This window comes from Calliphora vicina, chromosome 1, assembly GCF_958450345.1.
Source record: "Calliphora vicina chromosome 1, idCalVici1.1, whole genome shotgun sequence".
In the NCBI taxonomy this organism is placed as follows: domain Eukaryota; kingdom Metazoa; phylum Arthropoda; class Insecta; order Diptera; family Calliphoridae; genus Calliphora; species Calliphora vicina.
In genome coordinates, this window is record NC_088780.1 from 44,881,609 (window position 1) to 44,909,065 (window position 27,457).

Sequence of the window (27,457 nt, forward strand, 5' to 3'; positions counted from 1 at the left end):
ACTTTGAATTTTTGTGAGATTTTAAACTAGTTACCCTAACTAATTTAATTTCACGGCCAAAAATAACTTAAACCATAAATATTAAAGCAATTTCAAAAAATTTCTTTCAATTTAGAATTTTTCATAACTAATTTGATCAGCAACTTGCTTATTTTTTTGAAATATTCCTATAGTAATATAAAATATTTCAAAACATTTCCTTCCCTATATAGAATTCCATTCCAAATTTCCAAATATTTCCCTTCATTGCCAAATATTTCATTGGGTTTTTTTTTGTATACAAATTCCTAAAAATTATCAACCATTTTATTTCAGTGTTTTGTTTTAATAAAAATTGCATTTTAAATATAATCAGTAGCTGCGAAAAAAAAGTGTCAACATGTTTTTAACCTTGTTGTCTAGAGCGGCAGGCTGGCAGGCAAGTCAGCAAGCAAACAAAACAATAAACACTTTATACATACCAGCAGTACCGACTGTGTACATCACCATACAAGACATACTGACACTAGTACGTACACTCACAGAAAAAAATTCAACAAAAATAAACAAAACTGACAGACTATCTATGGGCATATAAGAGTACTGACACACTGCATTGTTTCATTGCCTCAAAGTGTTTTTCCATACAGATTTTCTATATAAATTGTTTAATTTTTTTTCCTGTGTGAGTGTTTGTTTTTTTATTTTTGCATATTTAAGCTGTATTAATGTAAATTTTAATTAAAAGTAAATTTTTGGTGTCGTCAATAACAGCGATAAACAATGAAAACAAAAATACACCAGCAAAATATTGTATTTTTTTTTACAAATAAGTCTAAGCAAAGAAGAAAAAAAACTGCGTTGAAAATTATTAAATATTGTAAAGAAATACAAAAAATAAGAATTTTAATAAAATTTACATATTCCATCCAGTCTTGCTGCATGTGAGCAACTCATACAAACTGTAGATGTTGAAAGGGTTGTTGCCTGGTGATGAAGTCTTTTTGTTTAAATAGACAGACTATTTATTCCTTGCTTTCTTAAGAATACACTAACACATCAAATAAAGTATCTTCTTACTTAAGATTTTGTATATACATACATGTATGTGTTTTATAATCAGGAAATCCTTAGTTATTTCAAATACTTACTTTACATATTTTTAGGGTTGTAGTCATACCAAAAAAAAACTGTAAAGAAAAGAAATTGAAATTTGTATAACAATGACCGGAGATTGAGGTTGTCTGATTTAATTTCAACTTTTATTATGATATGTGGCATTATTTGAAAAGTTCAGAGTTTATAAATGTGTGTCAGTTAAATGTATGTATAATATGTATTGTATTACGTGTGATGTAGTGGTCAAAATAATTATTTTGTTTGACCATCATCTAAAAAACAAAACACTTTTAAAACTTTATATGTATGTATCCTATAGCCTTACTAATATTTTTCTTCTCTTTCTCTTCTCATTTTAGCTGTCCAACGCGGTCGTGTCCCACCCACTCAACCCGGTTTGGCTGGCATGCATGGCCAATATCAATTGGCCAATGGCGATCCTATGGGTGTTGCCGGTTTCAATGGTCACTCTTACCTAAGTTCCTATATATCATTACTCCTGCGTGCTGAACCCTACCCCACCTCCCGCTATGGCCAATGTATGCAACCGAATAATATCATGGGCATTGACAACATCTGTGAACTGGCGGCTCGTTTACTCTTCTCGGCTGTCGAATGGGCCAAGAATATACCCTTCTTCCCCGAACTGCAAGTGACCGACCAAGTGGCCCTGTTACGTTTGGTATGGTCGGAACTGTTTGTGCTAAATGCCAGCCAGTGTTCGATGCCCCTGCATGTGGCACCTCTGCTGGCGGCTGCCGGTTTGCATGCCTCACCCATGGCTGCTGATCGTGTGGTTGCCTTTATGGATCATATACGCATCTTCCAGGAACAAGTGGAGAAATTGAAGGCATTACATGTGGACTCAGCTGAGTACTCCTGTCTCAAGGCTATTGTGCTGTTTACCACCGGTAAGTTGTTGGATATCCTCTATAAGGATGTACCAGCACTGCTTAGCAAAGTTTCTCAGAAAGTGTTCTCTGTTAATGCCGCCAATGCTAGTCACAATTCCTCTGATAGTTCGGATAGATCGCACGAAGGTCTACAATTGGCAGATGAAATCATGATGGTGGTCAAGGAGCATTTAGATGAATTGAATCGTGTCGAGTCGGAGCAGCAGCATCAACACAATTCAGCCGCTGCCATGCATTTGGCAACCTTTATGAAGACTGTAGCTGGTGTTGAGGCTGTTACGCAAAATTCGCTGGCGCAAACCAAAGAAAATCATATGCCCAACAGTCTTAGTCTGGAAAGTGAAAAACGTTCTATGAATTCACCTTCCACCTCGGCTGGTATTGTGCCCTCGGCCACAAGTGCTTTTAGCTCCTGTGCTCCCTCTCACAAACACACGGCACCTCAGCAACAACAACACCAACAACAAGAAGACTTATTAACTGCTTTGTATAATTCGGCCAATAATGCCAATACTCTTAATCACACTAATAACAGCAGTGGTTTGGGTAATTCTGTGAACTCGCAAACCCTCAATCTTAGTAACTCTCCTGTGAATACAAGCAATAATATGTCGACACCCACCTCGAACACCATCATGACTAATCCTGCCTATCTGTCACCCTCTCAGCAACATAGCCAGCATCAACAGCAGCAGCAGCAACAACAACAGCAACAACAACAAGCTGCTGCTGCCGCTGTTGCTACTGCCGCTATGTTCTATCAAACCCCGCCACGTTCTGCTTTTGGTTCCGCCTTTGATATGTTCCATCATAGTACACCATTCGGAGTAACTCATGCAGCGGCAGCCGCTGCTGCAGCTGCCCACTCCTCAACGGGTGGCTCATTTAGTAGTCCTAGCTATAGATATTCGCCATATAGTTTTGGCAGTAGATGGCAATTGTAGAAATCATAACAATATGATAATTTTTACTCCTATACCAAATAGTTCAAAATACCAAAAAATCTCAATTTCTCTCAGTGTACTTAAACCAAAATTTCTTGTAGATACTGTAAATTTAGTGTGTACTTCCCAAAGTCTTTAGTGTTTTAAACAGTATTAAGTGTGTATTTATCTAGACTGTAAATGCCAAAAATTACTTAAGGTTTAGTTTAGTTATTTATTTAATTTAATTTTAAATTAGTGATTATTTATTTTAATTAATTTATTTTCACCTTAAGCCTAACTATTATTTATTACAACAAAAACAACAAAAACGAAAAAATTTTACTTAATACATATAAACAAATATTTAAAACAAAAAAAAAATTAATTGGTCTTATCTCTTATTAAATTGTTATTTATAAACAAAAAAAAATAATATTGGTTTCTGGGTTTTTAACAAAAAAAAGGGTTGTTGTTATATTGTATAACTCGAATTATTTGTTTACAGCAACTGATTTTGAAATGGAATTAAACGGAAGTAAATATAAAATATTTTCGCTTTTTCCAAAAGTAAATTGATGTTTAAAAAAATTAAAAATATGTTTTGTACAAACAAACACAATAATATTCTTTAACAGAGTTGGTTGTGATGAATATGAAATTGTTTACTACAATTAAATAAACACTTGCAAATAATTCCTGTAAAAACAGCGTTGTCCTTATGCAAGTAATAATTTATATTACAAAATGTTAAAACTAAACAAAGTTAAGCTTTTAAGGCTAACATTGCTTTGAAACATGTATTTGTTGTTACTGTTACAAAATTTTGTACTGACAAAACAAAATTTGTTTGTAGCAACTTAAGGAGATTATTTGCAAAAGTATTAGTTAAATAACTCCACACTGCTTCTGGATCTCGAACGAAAATCAAAGCGAACGAAAGTTTGGATTCCTCTATATCAATATCGAGTCATCGTTCTCATTGAATGGAGTTAATGAAATCAATTCACATAGAAAAAGAACAAAACTAAAAAGTATTTGTGCAACAAACATGTTTTAATTACATTTGAAGATTTATCTTATTTGAGTCATATGACTCAAGAAATCTGAAAATTCATCCAACAAATTAATTGTTTGTATGAAACATGATTTTTTAATCATCTTGCTGAAATATTAACTGAATTTGCTTCCATTGTAAAAGCTGGTTGTCTTTGGTAGAATTTATTATATGCTTGATTTGATTTAACTATAATTTTAGTTTTTTTTTGAACTTAACTGAAATGTTAAAAAAAACTTAAATTATACTTAAATTGCTAATTGCTTACTAATATTTATTATTTTAATATTATTTTTATTTTATTATTTATTTCTTATTTTATGTACATATTTTTCTTTTTAATTTTATTTATTTGTCTCCCTTATTTTTTTTTGTTTTTCATTGGTTCAATACTTTTATTTGTGAGGTTTCAGAGTATTCTTTTTACAAACAAGATTATAAATGGTGTTTCAATATCATTGATAAAATAAAGTTTCAAATTTTGTTTCGAATTTTCACCTTTGGGACCAATTCTACGGAACAATTGCTCATTTCTTGTAACGATTCTGAAAAATGGATTCTAGAACTACAGTGAGCGTCAAAAGTGAGTAAACACCAAAAATTATTTGATTTTTTTTAAGATAATAAAAATCCTAAAATCTATCCATCGATTAAAATTTAAAAGTTACGATTTGATGGAGATTGAGTTGAATAATAGAATCGGTTCTGAAAAAAGAAGATTTAAGTCGGAATATAATGATTTTTATGATCTTAAAAAAATCAAAGAATTCACTGGTGTTTACTCACTTTTGACGCTCACTGTACACAATTTCCAATTATATTTCAGAAATTTCTAATCATATTTTAGAAATTTCGAATTATATTTCTGAAATATAATTGGAATAGTCTGAATTAAAATTTGAAAATTCTAAAACATAATTTGAAGTTGAAACACAATTGGAAATTTCTGAAATACAACTGGAAATTGTGTAGTGCTTTTATCATTATCTTTTTCAGAAATTTTCATACTTAGAACTAGATATGTGGAGAAGCGAATGCTCAGTCACATTTTAAACATACCCATCATAAAATCGAGGATTTAAATTTGACGGACGACGGAGCTAGTTCTATAGAACTATAATGGCAATATTGTTCCACAGAACGAGTTCTACGAGTTCAACTTCAATAATCCTCGATTGTGTGTTCTGAGAACACTGATGGTTCTACTGTCGTAGTTATTTATGTTTGAAACCAAATGTATACGTATATATACAATATACTCTACCTTAAGGTAAGGTCATCTTGTGGAATTTTAGAGGACAATACCCTACTCTTGAAATTTTTAAAATTCTCCCAACATTTAGAGTTATGGCTAAACATGTTAATTTATGAATTTATTTCAAAAGACTTGGAGCTAATTAATTTCATAATTATGTTTAAAATGATCATTGTTCGAATAATCTTTCAATCTAGATTAGGGTTTTTAATTTCCCGACCTTTTTTGATTCCCGGGAATCGGGAAATTTTTTTCTACATTCCCGGGTACCCGGCTATTCCCGAAATATATAATGATACTGTAAATTAGGAATATTATAGCCAAATTTCATATCAGAGCTTCGAATTAGTTAATAAAATTTGAGCTTAATTCACTAAAATCTTAATCCGTAATTAAAAAATGTCAGCCTTTCATTCCATAAATCCCTTCCTAATATTTAATTTTTTAGATTCATTCCAAAGCCTTAGTTTAAACTGTATTAATTTTAAAGTTAATTACTAACAGAATTTATTCAAACTTTGAATGTTTAAGTTTTTGTTAAATTAAATTACTTCTAAAATTAATTGAAAAAATTGTCTTAAACCTTTTTGTACTAGATTTTAATTGAAGAAAAATTTAATCATTTAATAAATTTTTGAAGCTATTTTTTTATGGATTTGAAGAAGAAATTTAAAGAAATTATAATGATTCAATAAGAAATAAATTCTATAAATAATGAATTCTCTTTTTAAATTTTCATACGAAAAACCCCAGATAAATAATAATAATAAGCGGTCTATAATTGCCAAGATATAAGCAAAACACTTTTCACTGTTTTGTGTTGAAAAAAAAAAACAGAGTTCTAACTTGTTTTCTATGTATTTTCGTCAGTTTTTAATTCCCGGGATTCCCGACTAAAAATCCCGGGAATCGGGTAGTGAAAAATTGGCAAAATTCCCTGGAAATTTGTACCGGGAATTCCCGGGATAAAACCCCTAATCTAGATATATTTATTTTTAATGAAATCAGCTTCCTTCCATTTACTTAGTCGACTGAAAAATGCATAAATTGTGGTATTTTTTCTGATTAAAGAAATGGAAATTTTGTGGAATTTAACACCATATTCTTGTATTTTTCTAAATTCTACGAAAAATTTAGAATTACTTGATGGTAAATACATATGTATATGAAATGAATATCAATACGACTTTTACATTTTTCATTTTTAAAGTTAATTGATTTATTAATTATGTTTAAAATTATCATTATTTGAATAAACATTTAAAAAAGCTTTCCCTTCATGTTTTTGGGAAGTTTCAAATTTCTGTTTTTCAGCAATAAATTTCCACAATTTTGACATTTGCAATTTATTTCTGTAAAAGATATTGTAAATTTATTTATAAATAAATTTATAAAGTGAAGAGTTTTAGAAAAAACTAAAAAATTAGCTTTTTTGTCCAAAATGCATAATTTATGAAATAAATTTTATAATACGGAAGGTGCCACTTTTTTATGCTCGGAAACCTTGTATGCTCACGTGTTGAACAAATAAAGCTTATTCTATTCTATCTAATCTACTCTTGAATAAGAATTATTATTTTAAATATATTTTCAGTAGTTGTAGTAGTAACTATAGTAGCATTTGTTTACTTTGTGTTTTGGTATTTTTTGTTTTGATTTTGTAATTAACATATTCTAGCTAGTTTTTAGCAAAGATGTGCTAATTTGACCATTTTCTTTCAATAGTTATAATATTAACTAAATGAATTAAAATACTTAAATTAGTACATTTTTGTTTTATGAAATAAAATTGACTTTAATTAAATAGTATTCAATTTTAATGAATTATTTAATTAGACTCAATTTTAAAACCATTTTTTACCCATTCATTTCATTTTATTAATAAAAGTTTTTCATTTTTTCATTTTTGCAAAGCTTATCCTTTTTTATATCTATAACACACTTTCATATGCACTCACTTACATCACACACACATCCACTCTCAAATACCTATAAAAGCACTTTTCCTAACAGCATAATCATCCAACAACAACAACTACTTACTTAACAACATGCGAATGCCACAAATTCATTTGTCCATAAATAATGTGAAGCACTCCCATAGTAATTAACGCCACATCACCAACTACTACTACCACTCTACTCCAATTCCTTACACAAGCACACAACCTGTCATGTCGTTTCATTTACCTGGATTAAAGGATATCATGGGCAACTGACATGCAATACTGCATTGCTTACATCAAGGAGGCAGTTATTGTTTTTCTAACGCAATTTGGTTACTTTTGGTTTTGTTTATATTTATTTATATTAACTCTGGTGATTTGTTTATTATTTGTTAACATATTTATTTATTTTTATGTTTTATTTTTTTAATAAAATTTTGTTGCTTATTTTTATTACATATATTTTTATATGTATACTTATACCCATATACAAAATTTAAAATAAACTTTTTTTATTTATTTGTTTAAACAAAGAAAAAATTTAAAAATCATGGCATTTATTATTTATATAATTATTTAAGTTTACTTATGTATTATTTTTATTTTATTTATTTATAATTTTCGATTAAGCAAGATTTCCATTTTACTTTGCGATATTTAGTACCATTGGCTCTTAGCATCTCCATTAACAGGAATTTTCAAATAGGTCGTAACTATTTCTTAAAAATAATTAATTAAAAATAAGAAGTATTTTCTAAACCTGATTTTGTCTAGTGATATTTTCAAATGAATATGTTCTCATATTAGAATTAGTTTCATTAGTTCAAAGCAAATCTATTTAAAAACAAGTTATATTGATTTAATATACTTAATACCCTCCACCTAAATCAGGGTTATAGAAATTACAGTTTTTGTTAACATATTCGAAAACTAGAACTCTTTACCTTTCCAGTGATATATAATATGTCATATTTTATTGTTTATTAAAGTTTCAAATACTACTGCGCAAATCACTCCTCTTGAAAAATTCACTGCTAACATTGATTTTGTTATACATTGCTTACTATGCGCTTCTCATTATTTCTTGTACTATCAACTCTTACGCATTCGGCTTGTTGTTGTTGTTTTTTCGTTTACTACTTGTGTTTTTTTGCAGGCTATGGTTAACTTAAGTAAACTTTATAAACGAAACATTCAACAAGATTGAATGACGTGACGAAGGTCATATTTTATAGGAAATAAATTTGTTGTAATGAAAAATTTTTAATGTTTATTTTTGTTGGAAAATGGATTTTTAATGAAAAAATTATTTTTTTATATTAAATGAGTTTCTTGATGAAAAAATAATTTTTTGATTAAAAATTAGGATTTTGGTATCGGTATCAAAAATTTGGAAATCTTTTTTTCAATTTAAAATATTTTATGAAAAGTTAGCGCTCGGCTAGGTCTTGAAAAAAATGCGTGTGCTATTTATTTCCTATAATTTCCGAGTTATAGGCATTTCAAAATTGGTTAGACAACTAAATTACGAATAACATACAAATGATTTCAGAAAACATTTTTGATTTTCAATTTAAATATTCAAAAAAATTTTGATTTTTGCTGTTTTTTGGGGGAAAAGGTGACATAACTATTTTTTATTAAAAATAAACTTTCTTTAAGAAATATAACAATGAAGAACATCGTGATATAAAAAACATGTTCTATTTTTCAAGTATGTCGCCCCTACGCCTTTCGGAATGTGTCCAATTTTTTTATCAAAATTTCAACTTTGGGCCACATGTCTTAAAATCCCAAAGCTGGGATCAAAAAACGGGATGTACTTTTATAAATGTGTTCCTTATTTATCACCAAGGTATTTTCCCAGCCCAGAAGGAAATGTGGACCCCTTTGTAAAAATTGTAAAAATGCCTTTTTTGCTCCAATTTTTAGGAATTGCGGGTTCCCTTTACCTTTTGCCAAGTTTTCATTGAGTTTTTTTAATAAATAAAGATGTTATTACATATTTATTAAGATTCTAAAACTAAAATTTGTCACAAAATTTGAATAGGATTGCAAAAATTAGGAACAATTTGATCCACATTTATTCCGAGTTATATTTTTTTGTTTAGATAAGTTAAGTTTTGGTCTTACAAAAAAAATTCAAGTCAATATCTCAATTAGATTCAAAAAAATGCTACTTTAAAACTCCGTCCATCAAAAATATTGCAAAATACTAAAAAGTTGTATTGGTTCTGACTTAGCATATTAAGAAAATTTATATATATGAAAAAGTGCAATATTTTTGATGGACGGAGCTTTAAATTGGCTTATTTATGACTCTAATTGAGATATTGACTTGAAATTTTTTTTGTAAGACCAAAAATTAATTTATCTGAACAAAAAAATATAACTCGGAATAAATGTGGATCAAATTGTTCCTAATGTTTGCGCTTTCCAAAAATATAAATCAATTTGCAATCAGATGGGAAACAAAAAAATTGCACGTGTTTAAACATTTTACATGTCGAAAGTACCCTACCTTATAGCCCTCATAGCGCCGCCCTTGGATCATTTGTAGGGCCCATTTTAATAACTTAAACTCGAATACTCCTTGGCTACGCCCACGTCAAATTTTATCCCGATCGTTTAGAAGCCGTTTAGAAATGCCAGATTTATTTCCAAAAAATTTTGATTCTGCCCAACTGTGCGGTATTTCGTGGCATTGTTAGAGTATTCCCGATGCAATTTAATTGGGAGTCCTTCCATGTTTTTGATACTATTCACACATATTTTTAGGTATATCGAAAATAATTTACTTTCAGATATTTCTAACTGAGTTTTTTTTTTAATTTTCACACTTCAATAATTACTTATTTTGCCTGTAATAAGCCCATTAGACGGAAAACCTTCTCTGTGTAATAAATTCCTTTAAGATGACGCATTTCAAAAGTGTGTATGCAATTTAATTGACTCCCCCTAACAAAAATTTACGACACACATTTAAATTATCAATACTCACAAAATAGCCAAACAATTTATTATGTTTATGGACTGAGACCAAATCAAATTTAAATCCAGTTATAAACTATTTGTAAGAACTTTGCTATTGGAAATTCTAAACCTAAGTAGAGTTTTCTAGCAATTTCTGCTATTCTGTGTTTAACAACATATCTCCTACTACTACAACAACAGCAACGACAAGAAACATCAATGTTATGCCTCTTAAAAATTGGTGAAATTATTTTCATTATTTTAGCCAAGACCAACGGATGAAAAAAAAAACCAGGCAGTAAAAAATCTCAAACGTTCAAACAACAGCAGTACGTATACTATACGAGTACTACATAGTGTACAAGTACATATGTATAGTACTTTATACCCAACAGTTAAGCTAGTAGTCAATGTATCCCTTAAAGACAGTAATTGTCACTAATGTTCTATCACTTGGCTGACTTCAATTTATATATTTTGGGTCATTTGACACGTATGTGCTCTTAAGAGTGCAGAGAGAAGACAATTGCTTACTTTATACATCCCAAGTAATTTAACGTGAAGACAATTGTCACTTAAGTATCTCTAAGTAATCTAGAGTGAACGTTTTGTGAGTAATTCGTTCAAACTGGTTTTATACAAATTGTGTTGATATAATTCTCATACAGTTTATTTTTGCTTAAGTATACTGATATCCCATGTAATAATAGTCGCTAGTCACTTTAGTGTCTCTTAGTAACCTATAGTGAAGTCACTCTTAACGTTTATTTTGTACTGCACTTTAGAAAGTAGTTATTTTACCCACTAGAAGCAATCTATTGGAGAGTTGTCGAAGGAATGTTTGTTTGCAAACAATCGTTTATTGGACTGTCTATGATATGTATTTTAAGGTGACTATTTGAGGTCAATTAGCACCCGTACATGTTAAAATAACTAGTTAAGTAGCTGATCAAGTTACCAGATATTTAACCAGTATATGAATCCAATTCGTTGATTACTTTGGACAGTCTAATTGTAATAAAAAAGGGTCAATTGATCCCATACTTAGGACATGCACGTGTTAAAAATAATAATCATGTAGCTAGTTATGTAACTAGTTCCCACCCTAAATGATGGGTAAAATCACTAGTTCGGAACTGTCTCCTGGAACTGCTGGGATAGTACAACACAGTACGAGTATGTATGAATGTGTAGAGAGATACAATGAAAACGATGATCGTTGCTTGTAAATAAGCGACATAAACGAGTGTTGTATTAATGTTCATAATGTGCAATCTTGACGTCAATAAACGTCGTCGCTTAAGTAAAGGACAGCATAGCAAATCTTTACATGTTGTTTTCTTATGCTTATGTTACCTCTACTGGTTCCTTAACTCCTTATCCACCTCTCCTGCTGCAGTTTCACTATGTATGTACTTACATATATTTGTTACAGCCAAAGTTGGAGTGCAATGTAAAGTAACAAAAAAAGCATTAAAAAGCTCTACAGCAAATATTCTGCATGAAAGTAGGCAAAAAAAAGAAAAATCAACCACAACAATAAATACAAGACGACAAACTCTTTTACATGAGTTAAGCAATGAATGGATGATGTTGCCATAGACATAGAAGAAAACAACTTAAAATCAAACACAAACGTTTAAAGGAAGCAAATAAAATATATATAAAAAAACAATCGTTATTACATTAACTAAACAGTTGTTTGAGAAAGATACTCCGGAAAAATGTGTATGTAAAGATGTCTAAACGATTTAACATTAAGTTGCAGATACATACTTACTTCGTATTTGCCTATGCATATTTTTATTTGTTTTTTCTAAGTTACTATACTACAGTACACTTACATAGTGTATAGGAGAAGTTGTTGTCAATGTTTGTTTAAATTGAAATTAAAGTTAGCGGTAATTTAGGAAGTTGCCTGTTGGCAAGACAAAATATGTGTCATATAATGGCGATAAAGACATGCAAATGAAATGACCTATATATTTATGTTACTAAGTAAATCGGTTGGGCAATTACTTAAAGGATTTTTAAATTGCCAGCATAGATGATGATTAGTTGTGACACACTTTTAATTATTTTTGTTAATCAAATAGCTTTTTTAAAAAGTTTACTAAAAATTTATTCATAAATAAAACATAATATTTATCGATTTAATTCAGTTCTCGATCTCTATTCGATCTTAATGCATTATTTTAAAGTAATGATTGGAAATAAAGAAACAAGTGTTTATCAAATCTTTGCCTTTTTGATTCCAGTCCCTTTTGGTCCAGAAATATGAAGTTTTAAAAATTAAAAAAAAAATATTTTACAAAAGTGTGCTCACATTACAATATGCTGGACATTGTATGGTAATGAAGTGGAATTGCCTAGAGCTAAAAAAAATGTAATTAATGAAAACATCCTACCCAAATTTGCTATCGAAGGTAAAATAATAGAGATATTAAAAATTTTTAGTTAAATTTTAACATTTTTTTTTCATGCTAAATTTTTGGGGTACTTTAAAATAAAATTCTTAACAAATGCGAATTTAACCCTAAGCTCTCTTTTGTTATGTCTTATTTCTAACTTTCTGGTTGAATTTTCCATTTTGTTGTATTCAGGGACTTGTAGTAAAATTTCAAGGAAAATATTTTTGCTGAACATTTTAGCCCCTTAAATCCCTGTTTTAATGGTGTTTTTTGCTCTTTCTTAAAAGAAGGATAAAAAAGATCCATGCCTTGAGGATTTAGAGGGTTAACATATTCTACAAAAATATTCTCCATAACATTTTACATAAATTTGCTGAAAACATTTTATACCTAAAATGTAAGGATCACATGGTTTCTTATGCCGATTAACAATAAGAATGTGCCAGAGTTGGGAAACTTTAACCCCCCCTCAAATGAAATTCGGATGTAAACTTTCAAAACGCCGATACACGTGTCTTTTTTTTTGTCTCCTCTATCAAAATTTATTGGTCTGACCTTGTAATTTTTTTGGTAGTGTACAGTGTTATTGTTATGGAAAATGCCAGCCTTATGAGGAATCGTGTTCTGCGCAAAACGAATGGGAGGTATTGATTAATAGGAGCCATGTCAATCCTCGGTATAAAAGCGGGACTTCCTTCGGCAGTGCCTGACAGGATATTTGCACATATGAGGTTTTTCGAAAGTTTGGTCATATGCAATCTTGTGTCATTACAGTGTCCTCTCCTCGTATTTAAATTCCGCAGAAGCATTGCAATACAACCAACCTTGAGGTTTAATTTATGTGGCGCCATACCAGATTTAAGATGTGTAACTAAGAAAATCTGAAAAAATCGAAAGAAACGTTTTTTCAATTAGAATGCATATAAACAAATTAAACGATCAATTTAATCCACTAGAATACCAACATTTCTTTAAGAAGAATCAAGTCAATTTCTAGATAAATATTCCCGGTAATTCCCAGAAAAATGTTCCCGGCTAGGAACCCTACAAAAAATGTACAACATTAAATTTGATTTTACTTGTCATTGTTTGCTAATAAAATAATATATTAAAGTTAAAGACCATAGACTATAGACATAGAGTGGAAACTCTCCTGTCAAAGACCTAACTCAATTGTCAGAAACCTAAGTGGTGAGAATGTATTAGTATAAAAAACTATGTGAAAACAAAACCAACACTCGATAAGTGATTATTTTGAGTAATTTTTTTGTCTGAGTTTTTTTCTAGTCTCCGCTATATGTTTATCTATATTAAATCAATTTGCAAAACTAACTCATTTTTGAAAATTTAATTAAAAAATATATGATCGCTTTGGAAATTATAATATAACAATTCTGAACCTATGTAAATGTAATATTTAAAATGTTTTCTGTTCAGAAAATTGTCGAAACTATTGTTTGGTTAATTATTTCCAGATTGTTTGAAGATGATTACCAAATATGTTTTTCAATTAAACTTCTATCTGAGTTATGACTGCTAAAAAATCCTTCCTGTCAATATATAACCAACTTTTTTATAGAATTTTAGTTTATTTTCAAATGTTTATTGTTTCTAGGTGTAAAATGAAAAATCCGAATCCGGTCGATTTGCAATTTTCGAAACCGAAACGGGGATTTAATTTGTTCAGCTTTTTGAAAACTAATTTAAACGAATAGTTAACTCTGTATTTTTTGTAAGACTTTTTTATGTTCGATTATATTGTATTATACAAAAAAAATATAATCTGAAAATTGAAAAAGAAAAAGAAACTAATTTTCAAAAATATTTTAGGTGCTATGAATTCATATTCGCTTCAGTTTCGGTTCCTGTTCAGAAGGTGAAAATAGTAACATTTTTCCGTAGTAATTGTTCATTAAACTCTAAATCATGGGTAAAAAGTTTGGGCTTATAACAATTCTTGATCCCTCAAATTTTAGTGTGTTGTTTTTAATTTGAAATTCATAACTATGAACTTTAAATTTGTTTATTTTTTAATAACCACAGTTATTACCAATGTAGTGTGTAGCATAAAAAATACTAATGTACAATTTTAATTTGCTTGTTACGTCAACAATTTAAAGTTCCAAGAATTTATTGTTTGTTTTTATTTTTAACATGTGTTTTAAAATAAATGCAACAAGCTGAAACAGTAAATGTATTAAATCATTAGTATCCGTAATTATACTAGAACAATTTAAAATATTTTAACAGATTTAATGACAGGCAATAATAAATTAATATGAGATGAAATACTTTATAACTAAATACAAAGTAAATCGAATTAAAAGTACACTACATTATAAGGCGCCATCTGTCTTTAAATACTAGAACTAAAAGCCAACTATGGTTAAACATGGGCAATAATCATTTCAGTTGTTTTATTTAAATCTAAACTTCAGGAATTTTTAACAAATAATGAATAATTTGACATATTTAAAACGTGATATTCTACTAAACCAACTTTGGGCACAATATTACTTTGCAGCTTAAAATTATTTTGTTAGGTAGGGTATCAATGGTTTCGGCACTACATATATTTGAGATATAAATACTTAAATGTGGCTAATATCTTACTATACCTTTCATTAAAAAGCAATTGTTCATAAATTCAATTGTACTATGACCTCAAAAATCAACTATAAACGAAACAGAATCACAAATGCAAAAGCGACACACATACGTTGATGGTTAAAGAAACGTGTTATTAACTAAACTAATAAAGTTATAAACTTTTTTTTATAAAATATTTTACTTTGCGAAAGCAAGCAAAAAATATCAAAAACAAATAAATAAATATTCTTTAAGAAAAAAAGTGGAGAAATATATAAATGCTATAAATTTTATGCTACAATTTATAAATACTCAAAAACGGTTTAACCTTTTCTACACCATCATATTTTGTCAAGAAACTCATTTTTCGCGATTTCGGTTTTTGGGCTTTTGTTTTTTTTTTTTGTTTGCCATACAAACATTTTCTTTCAGTTATAAGAAGAGAAAAAAAAGTACTACATTCATAGTTTGAAAAATATTGTAACATAAGTTTTAAAGTAGAGATTTTATTCTTGTTGTGTTTTTTTTTTTCTCAACTGTTTTCTTGCTTGATGCACTCAGAGTTTATTGTGGTGGCTTTGGCTGTGGCATCAAACTTTAAATGCATTTACGGTCATTATGCATTTAAGACATGCGGTCACGATCTTTTCAAAATACGAACGAAAAAAAAGGCAAAAAATACTGCATTGAACTTTTACCAACAACAACAACAACAGCAAGAATAAAAGCAACAACTACTACAGAGAAAAAGGAACCTACACATACGTACTTAAAATAGGAAAAAAATATATATAAAATAATCCAAGTTCAAACTAGGTTTACTACTCACAACAGTTGGGAAATTTTTGTTTCTTTTTATTTATTTGTTTGTCTACTATTTTCCCTCCCAAACCCTCAATGCCTGTAAATCAGTTTGTATGGATTTTTTTTGTTTTGTATATAGAATCAGGTATTAGGAATGTCTTTCACTTTGCAGATGACTTGTTAGAGCTGCTGACTAAGTGCTTGACTACCCATGGTTTGAAGAAAAAAATGTTATACCTCATACTTGCAGTGTTGTAAAATAATACATTTTTATTGAAAGTCTTATATATATTTTTTTTATTTTCATGGGTGCTCAAACATAATTTAAAAGCTTATTGGGTAAAGTATTTTTGAGATTTATTTCAGATTTTTCGGAAGAGTTTTCAAGTCGAGTTTTTGCCAAAAATTGGGTTTTCTTCATAACTTTGTCAAAACCCACGTTTTTCTTTACTTTTGAGGAAACATTTTAAAAGAAGAATGTCCAAGCTTTATTTCTGTGTGCAAAAACTATTAGTTTTCGTGTAAAAACTTTCAGTTCATCAGTCGGTTATTCAGCTAGCGTTAGGACTTTCTGCTTTGATATTCGTAGAGCCTAGAGTATCCAAAACCGTAACCGAAAATCGGTTTTTAGTCTTTGTAAACTCTACCGGTTTCGGTATTTTTAACTTTTCGGTTTTTGACAAACCGGTTTTTGTAAGACGGCTCTATTCAAACATATTTATGAAAAACTTTGATACCAGTTTTAAAAATATTGATTTAATCTATAGAAATTTATAGCATTTGACAATATTTCGTAAAAGATATAAAATAATTGCATAAAGATAGAGCCTTAAGATTTCAAAAATGCAAAATTTCAAAAGATTTATTAGACAATTCTTAACACATTTCCTATTAGCGTCCACAAAGAAAAATAAATTTAAGGAGACCTTTTTCATATTAACTACAAATTTAACATAAACCGGTTAACCGTTTTTTTAAGACTAAAGCCGAAACCGCTTAATCGTATTTTTAAAAGACTATAATCAAAACCGGTTTTTTCAAAAGCACACTTTTGCGGTTAAACCGGAAACCGGTTTTTTAAATTTGCCGCTTTTTTGGACACTCTAGTAGAGGCCAATGAAGATACTCAATCAACATTTGTGTGGTCCATTTTTTGAAAACACGAGAAAACACACTTAACGTTTTAAACATATTTCACTAATTATTTAAACAAAACAAATTTTATATAATGTTAAAGATTTCTGGGTTCATTCTCAATTAAATTCGATGTCAGTTACCTAGTTTTTTCGAAAAATGAAGTTACCTAATTTTTCCAAAAAAAACTTTTTTTTTTAATTTATTTTGATATTTTACGGAATTAAGGCAACTTTAGAAATCATTTGTGAAAAAACATTAACTATTTGACACAGCACGTTAATTTACCGGTTTTTTTTTCTAAAAATTGGAGTTACCTAGTTTCTTCAAAAAATATTTTTTCCTTTTATTCATATATACCTATCAACAATAAGGCAAGTTTTATTCTTTTTTTAGGTTCAAAATTGGGACCCAAAGAGCTTGTGACCCGAATTTGTTCTATTTCGAAGTTTAATATGAAACAACGTGCTTATAAACTTCTAATTTTTCTGTTTTTTTAAAATATATGGAGTTACCTTGTTTTTACAAAAAATGCATTTAGTTAGCATGCTTTTACATGAAAATAACTTTTCTATTTTTGGTTTTATCTCAATTATCTGAATAAGTGGAGTTAACTAGTTTTTCCATACGACCACAGATTTAGTTAAATTTTTCAGTAAGAAACTTCAGCTTTTGATAAAATTTACGTTTGTCAGGGCCTTTGTTAAAATTTAGATTCTCGATTAAAATGTATTTGGAATATGTTATGTTATATAGTACCAGAAAATGTCAACACCTACAGTACATAGGAAATATAGGAAATTAAAAACAAATTTGTTACGTTTATAGGGTGTGCTAATTAATTCTCTGAAAAATTTTATATATTTTGTTGAATTTTAATAAAATTTTTCATATGCAACTTGAAGTAATTCATTATATTTTTGAGATTTTATTTGGCTGTTCTACTAAAATTAGTACTAATAGCTGTGCTACTTATTTTGTTAGTTTTAAATAGAGTGTGCTACTTAATTTTCTGGATAGTTTTAATAGAAAAACCAAAAAATGTGATGATTCTAATTTAATTATTCATATTTTAGGGTGTGCTATTTAATTTCCGTAACATCTCAAGAATTTGTTCTTTAAAATATTTTAATGAAACCATAAATTCACTTATTTATTGCTATATTAAGAGTGTGCTATTAATTAGTTCATTTTGTTGGGTGTACTACCTAATTGTATAGGGTGAGATACTAAATTTTCATTTTAAATTTTTTTAAAAAATTATTTAATGAATAAACTGTTTTACATTTCTGTTCATACCTTACATTGTACCGTGTGTATGTCATGAAATTTTGATTTCTTCCTTTTGTATTGTTTTTTGCGCTGCTTCCTAAGAAAGAAATTTATTTAGTTTTTTTCTCCTTCTTCTTCTTTTTCGGGAATTTTACCAACACCCCCTCCTTAAGACTGATCTAGTGTATTTGTTGCTGTTTTATTTCTTTTACGTCTATAAAAATCAATTCAATTTCTCTATAGAGTATCACGGTTTCTGGCAATAACTATTTGCGGCTTTAGGTCTATACTCCAACTAATTTTAACGATTCGTTTTTTATTTTGCTGTTTTTTTTTTTTGGTCTTTTGCTATATTTTTGTGTTAGTTTCTTCTTTATGGTTTTTGGTGTTTTCTCAACATATAACGAAGAGTGGTTTTGAATTGTCTGGGAGTACATGATTTTAGTGACCAACTTTATTGGTTTTAATAGAAAGTCAATTGACAATTATTGTTAAGTTGAGTGATTTTAGCGATCACAACAGTTTTTCTCTTGCGGAGCGCTCCGAAAGCAGTTGGAACATTTTATGATTATTACTGTTTTATAATCGTGTTGTTTTCGTTTATTAATTGTTAATGGTTTTAATGTTTAAGGCGATCAATTTTTTTTTTTGTAGGAGTTTGTTAACGAGGAAAGTAGTGAAGAAAAGAAATAATTCTCACACAGTACTTTATATTTGAGTAGGCACATTTTAAAATAATTCGTACATTTTTAGTTAAAAACTTTAAACAATTGAGAATTTCTTTTTTAGTTATAAACCAAGTTTTGAAAATTTAGTACAAACTTGTCATATATCTTAGATTTGTATACGGTTTAGTTTTCCGACTTTATTTTGTATTTGTTTTAAAAGTAATAACTTTACTTTGTATTTAATCTAAAGTTTAATATAAATTACACAATTTGTATCTTACATATACCGCTGTTCAACCTGAAATTAGTTTTCCAATCATAAAGATTTATGTGAGTATTTGCGTTTTGTGGTTTAAAAATTACAGATTTTCTTTTTTATTACATATACATACATATGTATGGTTTTTTTTGTTAGACGCACATAATCGAACGTACATGATACATTTTTCACGCCTCTCAATAAACCACAGTAGTGTGGCATGTTAAACCGAAGCCTAGCTTAGCAAAGTCAAATAAAAAGTCAATAAAAAATTTATAAAACTATTGACAAAATTGTTATTATTTGTATAAATTAAACAAAATACATATACATGTATGTACTTTGTCAAATATATATTTTATACCTATCTAAATCAGTGATCGCTACTCATACCTACCATGGGTCGAACGTGATCGGTTATTTACATGTAAACAACACGAATGTCAGCTAATTTATTTTAAATTATCAAATAAAAAGCAAAAATTTCAATTACTATCGAAGCCGATTACAACAGTTCATTTACCATGTTCTCTTTATGCCGACCTGGACCAAACTGAATGAGAAACAAACATTTCAATCAATATTTGGTCAGATTGCAACAGAAAAGGAAAGTGCATAAAAAGAACGGACCACTGATCAAAACTGAATAATAAACTCTTGAATTTATTTGGAATTATTTTTGTTCGAAATTGTCACCCTTGGAGCTAGTTCCACAAAAGAGACCAATTATAACTTCTTAGAAACAACTCTATTTCAAATCATGCTTGCAACTACTTCCTGAAACAAAGCGGCTTGTGATCGCCAAGGGATCTATAACAAGATCAAAAGGATTTTTAGTAAGTTTAATTTATTTACAACCTCTACGTAAAACTAGTCTCATGTGTATATCATTACCTCTATATATGTCTGATCAATACCTGCACTTTCCTGCTGAGTTTTTCATATTAAACTTGATCTAAAAGATGTAGTTTATTTTAAAAATCATTAATTTTTTTCGTACTTATTTTAAAGCATAATTTTAAATTTGCTAAAACAAATTGTTTGCTTTTTATAACATTAATTTTATTGAAAAATTATTTAATAATAATGGCAAGCAATTTTTCATGCGGCTAATGAGATTACTAAAAGTTAAACATTTAATTAAAAAGTTATTTCATATTGCATAATATTTTGCCGACTAAAAGTCATAATGAAGATTATGTGGTTTTCTGGGTCTGTGATTTTAAAAATAAACTAAACATATATAAGTGCTATAGTAGGTTTTACCATAGTCAAAAAAAAACAAATTATAAATATTTTTTTTGTGTGATAATTGTCTATGTTTAGAACAGTATACAAGATATGGCCTAAAATATTCACGAAAATCTAGGTAGTCTTGGTTTTTTGCTAATATACCAGCAATTAATAAACTGAATTTGCTCATTTTAAATACCGAATTTGTATATATTAATACAAGACTTAGGCTCGTACTAGATTTTATAGGGTCGCAAAAGAACAGAAATTAAAAAATTAATTGAGTGGTAACATGGTGAAGGGTATACAAAATTGACACCAATCTTTAAAATAAACAAAAACTTTAATATGTCGACAAAAGCAATTAGATTTCATTGAATATTACTTAAAAATATTTTCCAATATTCCAATACTTCATTTATTTCCAACAAAGTTACTAGTTTTAAATAAACTCTTAATAACTTCTATATCTTGTTTACGCTAATGTTATTTAAACCCCTCCTTTTTACTAACATAAGCCCCAAAATTATGTCCGCTTTTGCAATGACATCAATATGTCGTTTAAATTTGTTTCTTTCATAAAAAACTCAAAAAACATCTATGCTAAAATATTTTATTTTACTTTATACTACAATATAAAAAGAGGCAATTGTTCAGACATATAAAACTATCAATTAATGTCCATTCAAATCGACCATAAATATGTGTTTAATATTATGTCGCCTCGGTGGCAGAGACATAGAAAAAAAAAAACGGCAAATAGTAATTGTATATAAAAACACTAAAGCTGCAGTTAAAATAACGTGTTTGTTAGTAATGATAACTATGATTAGAGCTTTAACACTTTTTGTTGTTATTTCAAAAAAATTCCTATAAAAAATAGGAATAAATGGTTAAAGAAACTGAAGATTGCATAAATTGTATACAGTAGTTTTTTCTATGTCACACTGATTCTAAAAATTAAGATAAAGTCTTTTTGTTAACTCCATTAAAAGCTAAAATGTAAATGTTTAATTTACTCGTTTTCATATATAAAGTCTTTGCGGGCGAAATTTTGTAATTTCAGTTTTTTGTTTTTTACATTTGATTAGTTTCAATTAAAGTAGCCATCGAATTCTTTAAATAGTTTTTGAATGACATCAGTTTGTTTTTTTTATCTAATTTATTGAAAGCGGTTTTAAGCTAGTTCAAAGCAGTTTAATGTTGCTTAAAGTGTGACAAAATAAAAAATTAAAAATATTTATCATTTTATTAACTAAAATATTGTTTATTTATTTAATAATTCCAGATGCCTGTGGCTTATCAGATGTGACGCATATAGAATCCCTGCAAGAAAAATCCCAGTGTGCTTTAGAGGAATATTGTAGGACACAGTATCCAAATCAACCCACACGATTTGGTAAATTATTATTAAGGCTGCCATCTTTAAGAACGGTTTCGTCACAAGTAAGTATTTTATTTTGCATTTTTTTAACACCCAATTATTCGCACTTTTTAATTGAATATTTTTAACTACACCATTTCCAATTGTATTTCGAAAATTCTTATTGTATTTCAGAAATTTACAATTATATTTCAGAATTTTCAAATTGTGTTTCAGAATATTCCAATTTTATTTCACAAATATCCATTTATATTTCAGAAAGTTCAATTGTATTTCAGAATTTTCTAATTGAACCTCAGCATATTCCAATAATATTTCAGAAGTTTCCAATTATATTTCAGAATTTTCCAATTGTATTTCAGAAATTGCCATTTGTAGCTATTAGAATTTTCTGAAATACAAATGAAAATTTCTGAAATACAATTGGAAAATTCAGAAATACAATTGGAAACTTTTCAAGTATAAATTAAATGTCTGAAATACAAATGGAGACTTCTGCAATACAATTGGAAAATTCTGAAATACAAATGGAAGTTTCTGAAATACAATTAGAAATTTCTGAAATATAAATGAAAAATTCTGAAATATAATTGGAATATTCTGAAATTCAATTAGAAAATTCTGAGATATAATTGGAAATTTCTAAAATTCAATTGGAATTTTCTAAAATATAATTAAAATTTTCTGAAATACAATTAGAAACTTCTGAAATACAATTGGAAATGGTGTAGTACATATGTATATAACAGCTTTGTTGGGATAATCGAATTTTTAGCCAACCGAATGAAACAGTTATTAAATCCGAACCTATACGACTGCAACATTTTAGATATCGTGAGAAATATTTGATTGTTATTCGACTAAAAACTGATACTGACATAAGTATCCTTCTCCACATGAGCCAAATACTGATTTTTCTCATTTCTTGGTCATCGCGATTATAACCGATGAGTCGGTGTACATTAAGTTGGCCCTTATTTTTTACCTTTTTGGATTTTCGATGCTCCAAAGAACTAAAATTAGTCTTTGTAATCTAAAAAACAAATGCTGATAATTTGAGCAATTTCTGTATTCTACTAGATCACAAAATATTAAAAATAAATACAGTTTTTTACTTGGATTTCATTAACCCATATTAACTAGTAGTCAAAAATACAGTTGATCACATCATGGATGGGAGATGCACGCTTGTGTCTACTCAGCTTTTAATTTCCATCATTTGAAGCGGCTTGATGTTTCATCATCTCTTCTATATTGAACACTCTTCTTCAGAAAGCTCAAATTCGATGCGCCATTTCCACCCTATTTTCAATATGTTGGTTTAATGATAATGATAATAGTCCAACACTGTTCCTAGCATTTGACATTTATTGATATATATAACATTTTGTTCGTTAAGTTGGGATTTGCATAGAGGTTGTCTCACATGGTGAACCATAGCGTTTCTTATAATGAACAAATTTTGCTTATTTTCAATACCAAACTTCTTTGGACAATACGCATTTCAATGTAAATCTCATTAATTTTGGTTGTGAATTTTGGAAGTGATTTACACCAACGACTGACATAGCTAAATCTATCAATCTAAAAACTGTTGAGTCATAATAATATCCTCTTTCACCACTGTAACAAACTCTCATATATTTTACATACATATATTTTTTCTTTTATAATTTTCATTAATTTTTCATACATTGTCTTTGTCATTTCAGGTCATTGAACAATTATTTTTTGTCCGTCTAGTCGGTAAAACACCCATTGAAACGCTGATACGTGACATGCTATTGTCCGGTAACAGTTTCTCTTGGCCTTACTTACCATCGATGTGACATACAATGTGGAGACAATTGACAACAACTTGATCATCCGCTGCTGCCGTAGCAGCTGCAGCAGCAGTTGCAACCACTACACAACAACAACAATATCAACACCAGCAAACGTTAAATGCAGCAGCAGCAGTTACAATGCAACATAATGCATACACACATGGTGGTGCAATTGTTGGTATTGGCGGTAATGTAAATGCAAATGATTTTCCAAATAGTCATAGTAGCAACAATAGCCATGTTTTAAATGCAATACAAACAAGTTTACCACAAAGTAATAACAATAATACTATTAATGCAAATGTTGCTACAGCAGCAATAACAACGGCAACAACGACAACATCCTCTATGGACGAAGAAACAGGTGCGATTAGTCCAAATGATATGACGAGTAGTGGTGGTGCTGGTGGTGTTAGTGCTGTTAATTATGGTGCAACATTTTTCGGTAATGAATATCATCATCAATTAACGCAAACCGCTTTAATGGCCAATACATCAACGTATGCAGCGACAGCCTCATCGGCAGCTGCTATGCAAGCTTCTGCTAGTACGGCAATGTTGACAAATTATTGTGATGCCGCCATGATGATGGCCGCAGCAGCGGTAAATGCAAATCAGTGTTTGCAGCAGCAACAACAGCGTATTGCTTTAATGGCCAATTGTCAAAATGCGATCACTGCCAGCAGCAGCAACAGTAATCACGAACATGATTTGACAAATTTATCCAAAAACTCTTCACCACTGAACCATGATACATCACAGCAAAGTCATCATCAACCTCACAATTTGACAACAGCTTTGGTGTCTTCAGCATTATCATCTGCCTCGTCAACAACCTCAACCACTTCATCATCTTCGTCATTGTTGTCGTCGGCTTCATCAGCTTCCACCACTTCGCCGTCTATAACACTGGTTAATACAGCATCACTTATATCGACAAATTCTGCAACTAGCAATATTGCTGCTAGCCATTTTCACCCACATCATTTACATCACCATCATCATCTTCATGCTCCTCACAATCATGAACATCACCAACATCTTCATCAGCATGTTGAACCAGTAACGTCACCAAATTTAATCGATATCAGTGAAGTTCCTCTTATAGTGGATGTCAAGTAGTGTAATTTATTATTAAACAAGAAAAATAAAAAAAAACCTAAAATACAAAAAAGTTAAAAAAATTTAAAAAAAAGTTATAAAAACCCAAAAAAAATATTTAATTAAAATTGTAATTTTAAATAGCAAAAAATGTGTAAATGAATAGTTAAAATATTTCTAATTCCTTTATTTTGTAAATAGTTTTTTACCTCCTAAATATTTCAGTTGTTTTTACTTAATTTATTTAAACATAGTTACGTTTTAGTTGTAAATTTTTTTTTATAAAAACCACAAATTGAAGTCATTTAAAAAAAAAAATTAAATGCCAATTTGAAAACACAACTCTAAATACTTTCAGCTCAAAATCAATTTGAAGAGAGAAAAAAATCTTAATGTAAGTACAAAATATTATTCTGTTTTCTTTTTTGATATTATATTGTATATGATCAAATTTTTAAAATTGAAACTAATTACAAATATTGGTGGTCGTCTAGTCAATTTAGTCTGTTAAATTTAGTGAAATTATTTTACTGCTGATTTCTCTCTTTACATAATCAAAGCTTTTCAGTAATTACAAAAACTAAGACTTTTTCTTTGTTATCAATTTATCTGTAATTTACATCCATGATTTGGATGTTTTATACTACAACGATTTTGAAATAAGGGACATAAAAAGGGCAACAATTATTTTCCCTTTTTCATAAACAGTGTAAGAAGAAACAACAATAATCATAGATGCAACAATCACACACAAAAATAAGCCAAGTACGTTACAATGTTGAAAAATGTTTTTGAGAAAATTCATTAAAATTATTCGAGGCTGTCTCACATTTTGGGCCACAACTTTTTTTCTACTTAACCGATTTTATTGATTTTCAATACCAATGTGCTTAGACATTTTGAGCTGAAGCTCATTGAGTGTGGTTGTATATTTTAGATGTGAGTGTGATTTACACAAACAAACAGAGAGGCGTACTTAGCTAAAACGACTTTGAATTTCATCTATATTTTCGACATTATCTCAGCTTTTACTCACCAAGTGTTCTGTCTCGAGTTTAATTTTTTGATCATATTCACAATATAAAGATTCATTAAATATTTAAATTCAAACATCTCCAAAACAAGTCTCAAAACTAAATTTTCTCAATTTAAATTTATGCTCAAATTTATAAACTGTTCACAAATTACAATTCAAATACAAATGACTTCAAATAAACATATCTTCTTAAAATAATTTAAACATTAATAAATTAAAGAAAGAAAAAACCAACATTACGTAAAACGTAATAATTTTCTTTTTATTATTATTGTTGTTGTAGATATAAATAAAATATAATAAATTTGTATAAAATATTGTAAAATAAGTAATATAAATAAACAACATACAAATTTTTGTATAGTAAAAGTTATAAATATATATATATATATATAAAGAAATAATGTATGTATGTGTGTAAAAGGCACTTAATAATACTTAATAATTGTATATTAAAAAAAATTAATTAAATAAATAATTAAAACAACTTTATTTGTAAGTTAAAATTGTATCTTAAATACTCTACACTACACTATTTAGCAATTATTATTTTTATTTTAATTTTTAAAAATTCTTTTGCACAATTTATACCAAAAACAAAGAGAGGAAAAATAATAAATAAAACCATTTTAGATTTAATTAATAAAATAATATTAAAATATGAACAAAAAAAAAAACAAAACAAAAACCTATTGTGGCAATTTAATTATAAATTTATTTTTTTATTAATTTACAAAATATTTTATTTTTCTCCAACCATCTTAAAGATGGTTTTAATCATTTCTTTTTATAAAAATTCAAAATTTATTTTGATTTCGTTAAATGTTTGAAATCAAAACGAAAAAAGCTAAATATAAAAAATCCCCAGTGCAACTTTTTATTTTTTAATATTTAAGTTATTTTTTTATATAAAAAAATTTATACATATATTTTAAATTAATAAAAATTATTTTTTGTTTATTATAAAAATACCAGTTGTTTAAATATTTTATTTGTTTATTAACATTTATAAATGTATGTATCAGGTTTGTATCAAGTAAAATACCATGGAATTGGGGTTGAAAGATTTTATTAGTCAAGAAATTATGAAATAATAGTCAAGATTGTGATGCCAATATATCAAAAAAAGTCATCAGCAAAATCGTCTCATAAACGGCTGAGATATACTCGTATACTATAAACCAAGACTAGGTCGATGTTTCCGAAATTTGGTAGTTAATATCGGTCACATTGTTAAAGCTACATCTGTAGAATTGGCTCTCATTTAGTCAGTTTGTTTTACCAAATCACCATGGAAAGATATAGCGTTGAACAGCACGTACAAATGATTAAATTATTTTATCAAACGTTCCGAGCACTTTTCCCATTTCACGGTGAGGCCAATTTCTGAATGACAACAAACAAACTTTGTCAAATTTAAGACGATACCAACCCACATGAGATAAAGAGTGTCCAAAGTCACTGTTTCGTGTGGATTTTGGGCTGGCCAGGCTCATGCCACATATGACAATTTGTGAAAATTTGATATATCGGATGCGCGCTACCCAGGGAAGCTGTGGCGGACACTATGATAT

At 28.8% G+C, this 27,457-nt stretch overlaps 2 protein-coding genes across 3 annotated transcripts in view; both read left to right on the top strand.

Moving 5' to 3' along the window:
* Positions 1-23,773, top strand: part of svp (COUP transcription factor 2) — a 41,878-nt gene extending 18,105 nt beyond the window's left edge. The window contains exons 3-5 of one of the 2 annotated variants that reach the window (XM_065510484.1): positions 1,458-2,009; positions 21,825-21,982; positions 23,633-23,773. In XM_065510484.1, coding sequence (XP_065366556.1) covers positions 1,458-2,009; positions 21,825-21,982; positions 23,633-23,749 — 827 coding nt within the window. In that variant the 3' untranslated portion in view covers positions 23,750-23,773. Of the gene's footprint in view, positions 1-1,457; positions 2,100-2,153; positions 3,298-21,824; positions 21,983-23,632 lie in introns of those variants that run through there. The other variant, XM_065510485.1, reaches the window with a different exon arrangement.
* A 111-nt stretch (positions 23,774-23,884) lies between these two features.
* LOC135959509 (uncharacterized protein DDB_G0271670-like) lies at positions 23,885-26,852 on the top strand. Its single transcript, XM_065510486.1, has one exon. It carries the CDS (start codon positions 23,885-23,887, stop codon positions 24,866-24,868), a length of 984 nt encoding a protein of 327 aa, XP_065366558.1. The 3' UTR covers positions 24,869-26,852.
* The last annotated feature ends 605 nt before the right edge of the window (positions 26,853-27,457 follow it).

Bases quoted from the DNA above. Each gene is read 5' to 3' on its own strand.
- LOC135959509 (XM_065510486.1), top strand. From the start codon at position 23,885: ATGCAACATAATGCATACACACATGGTGGTGCAATTGTTGGTATTGGC.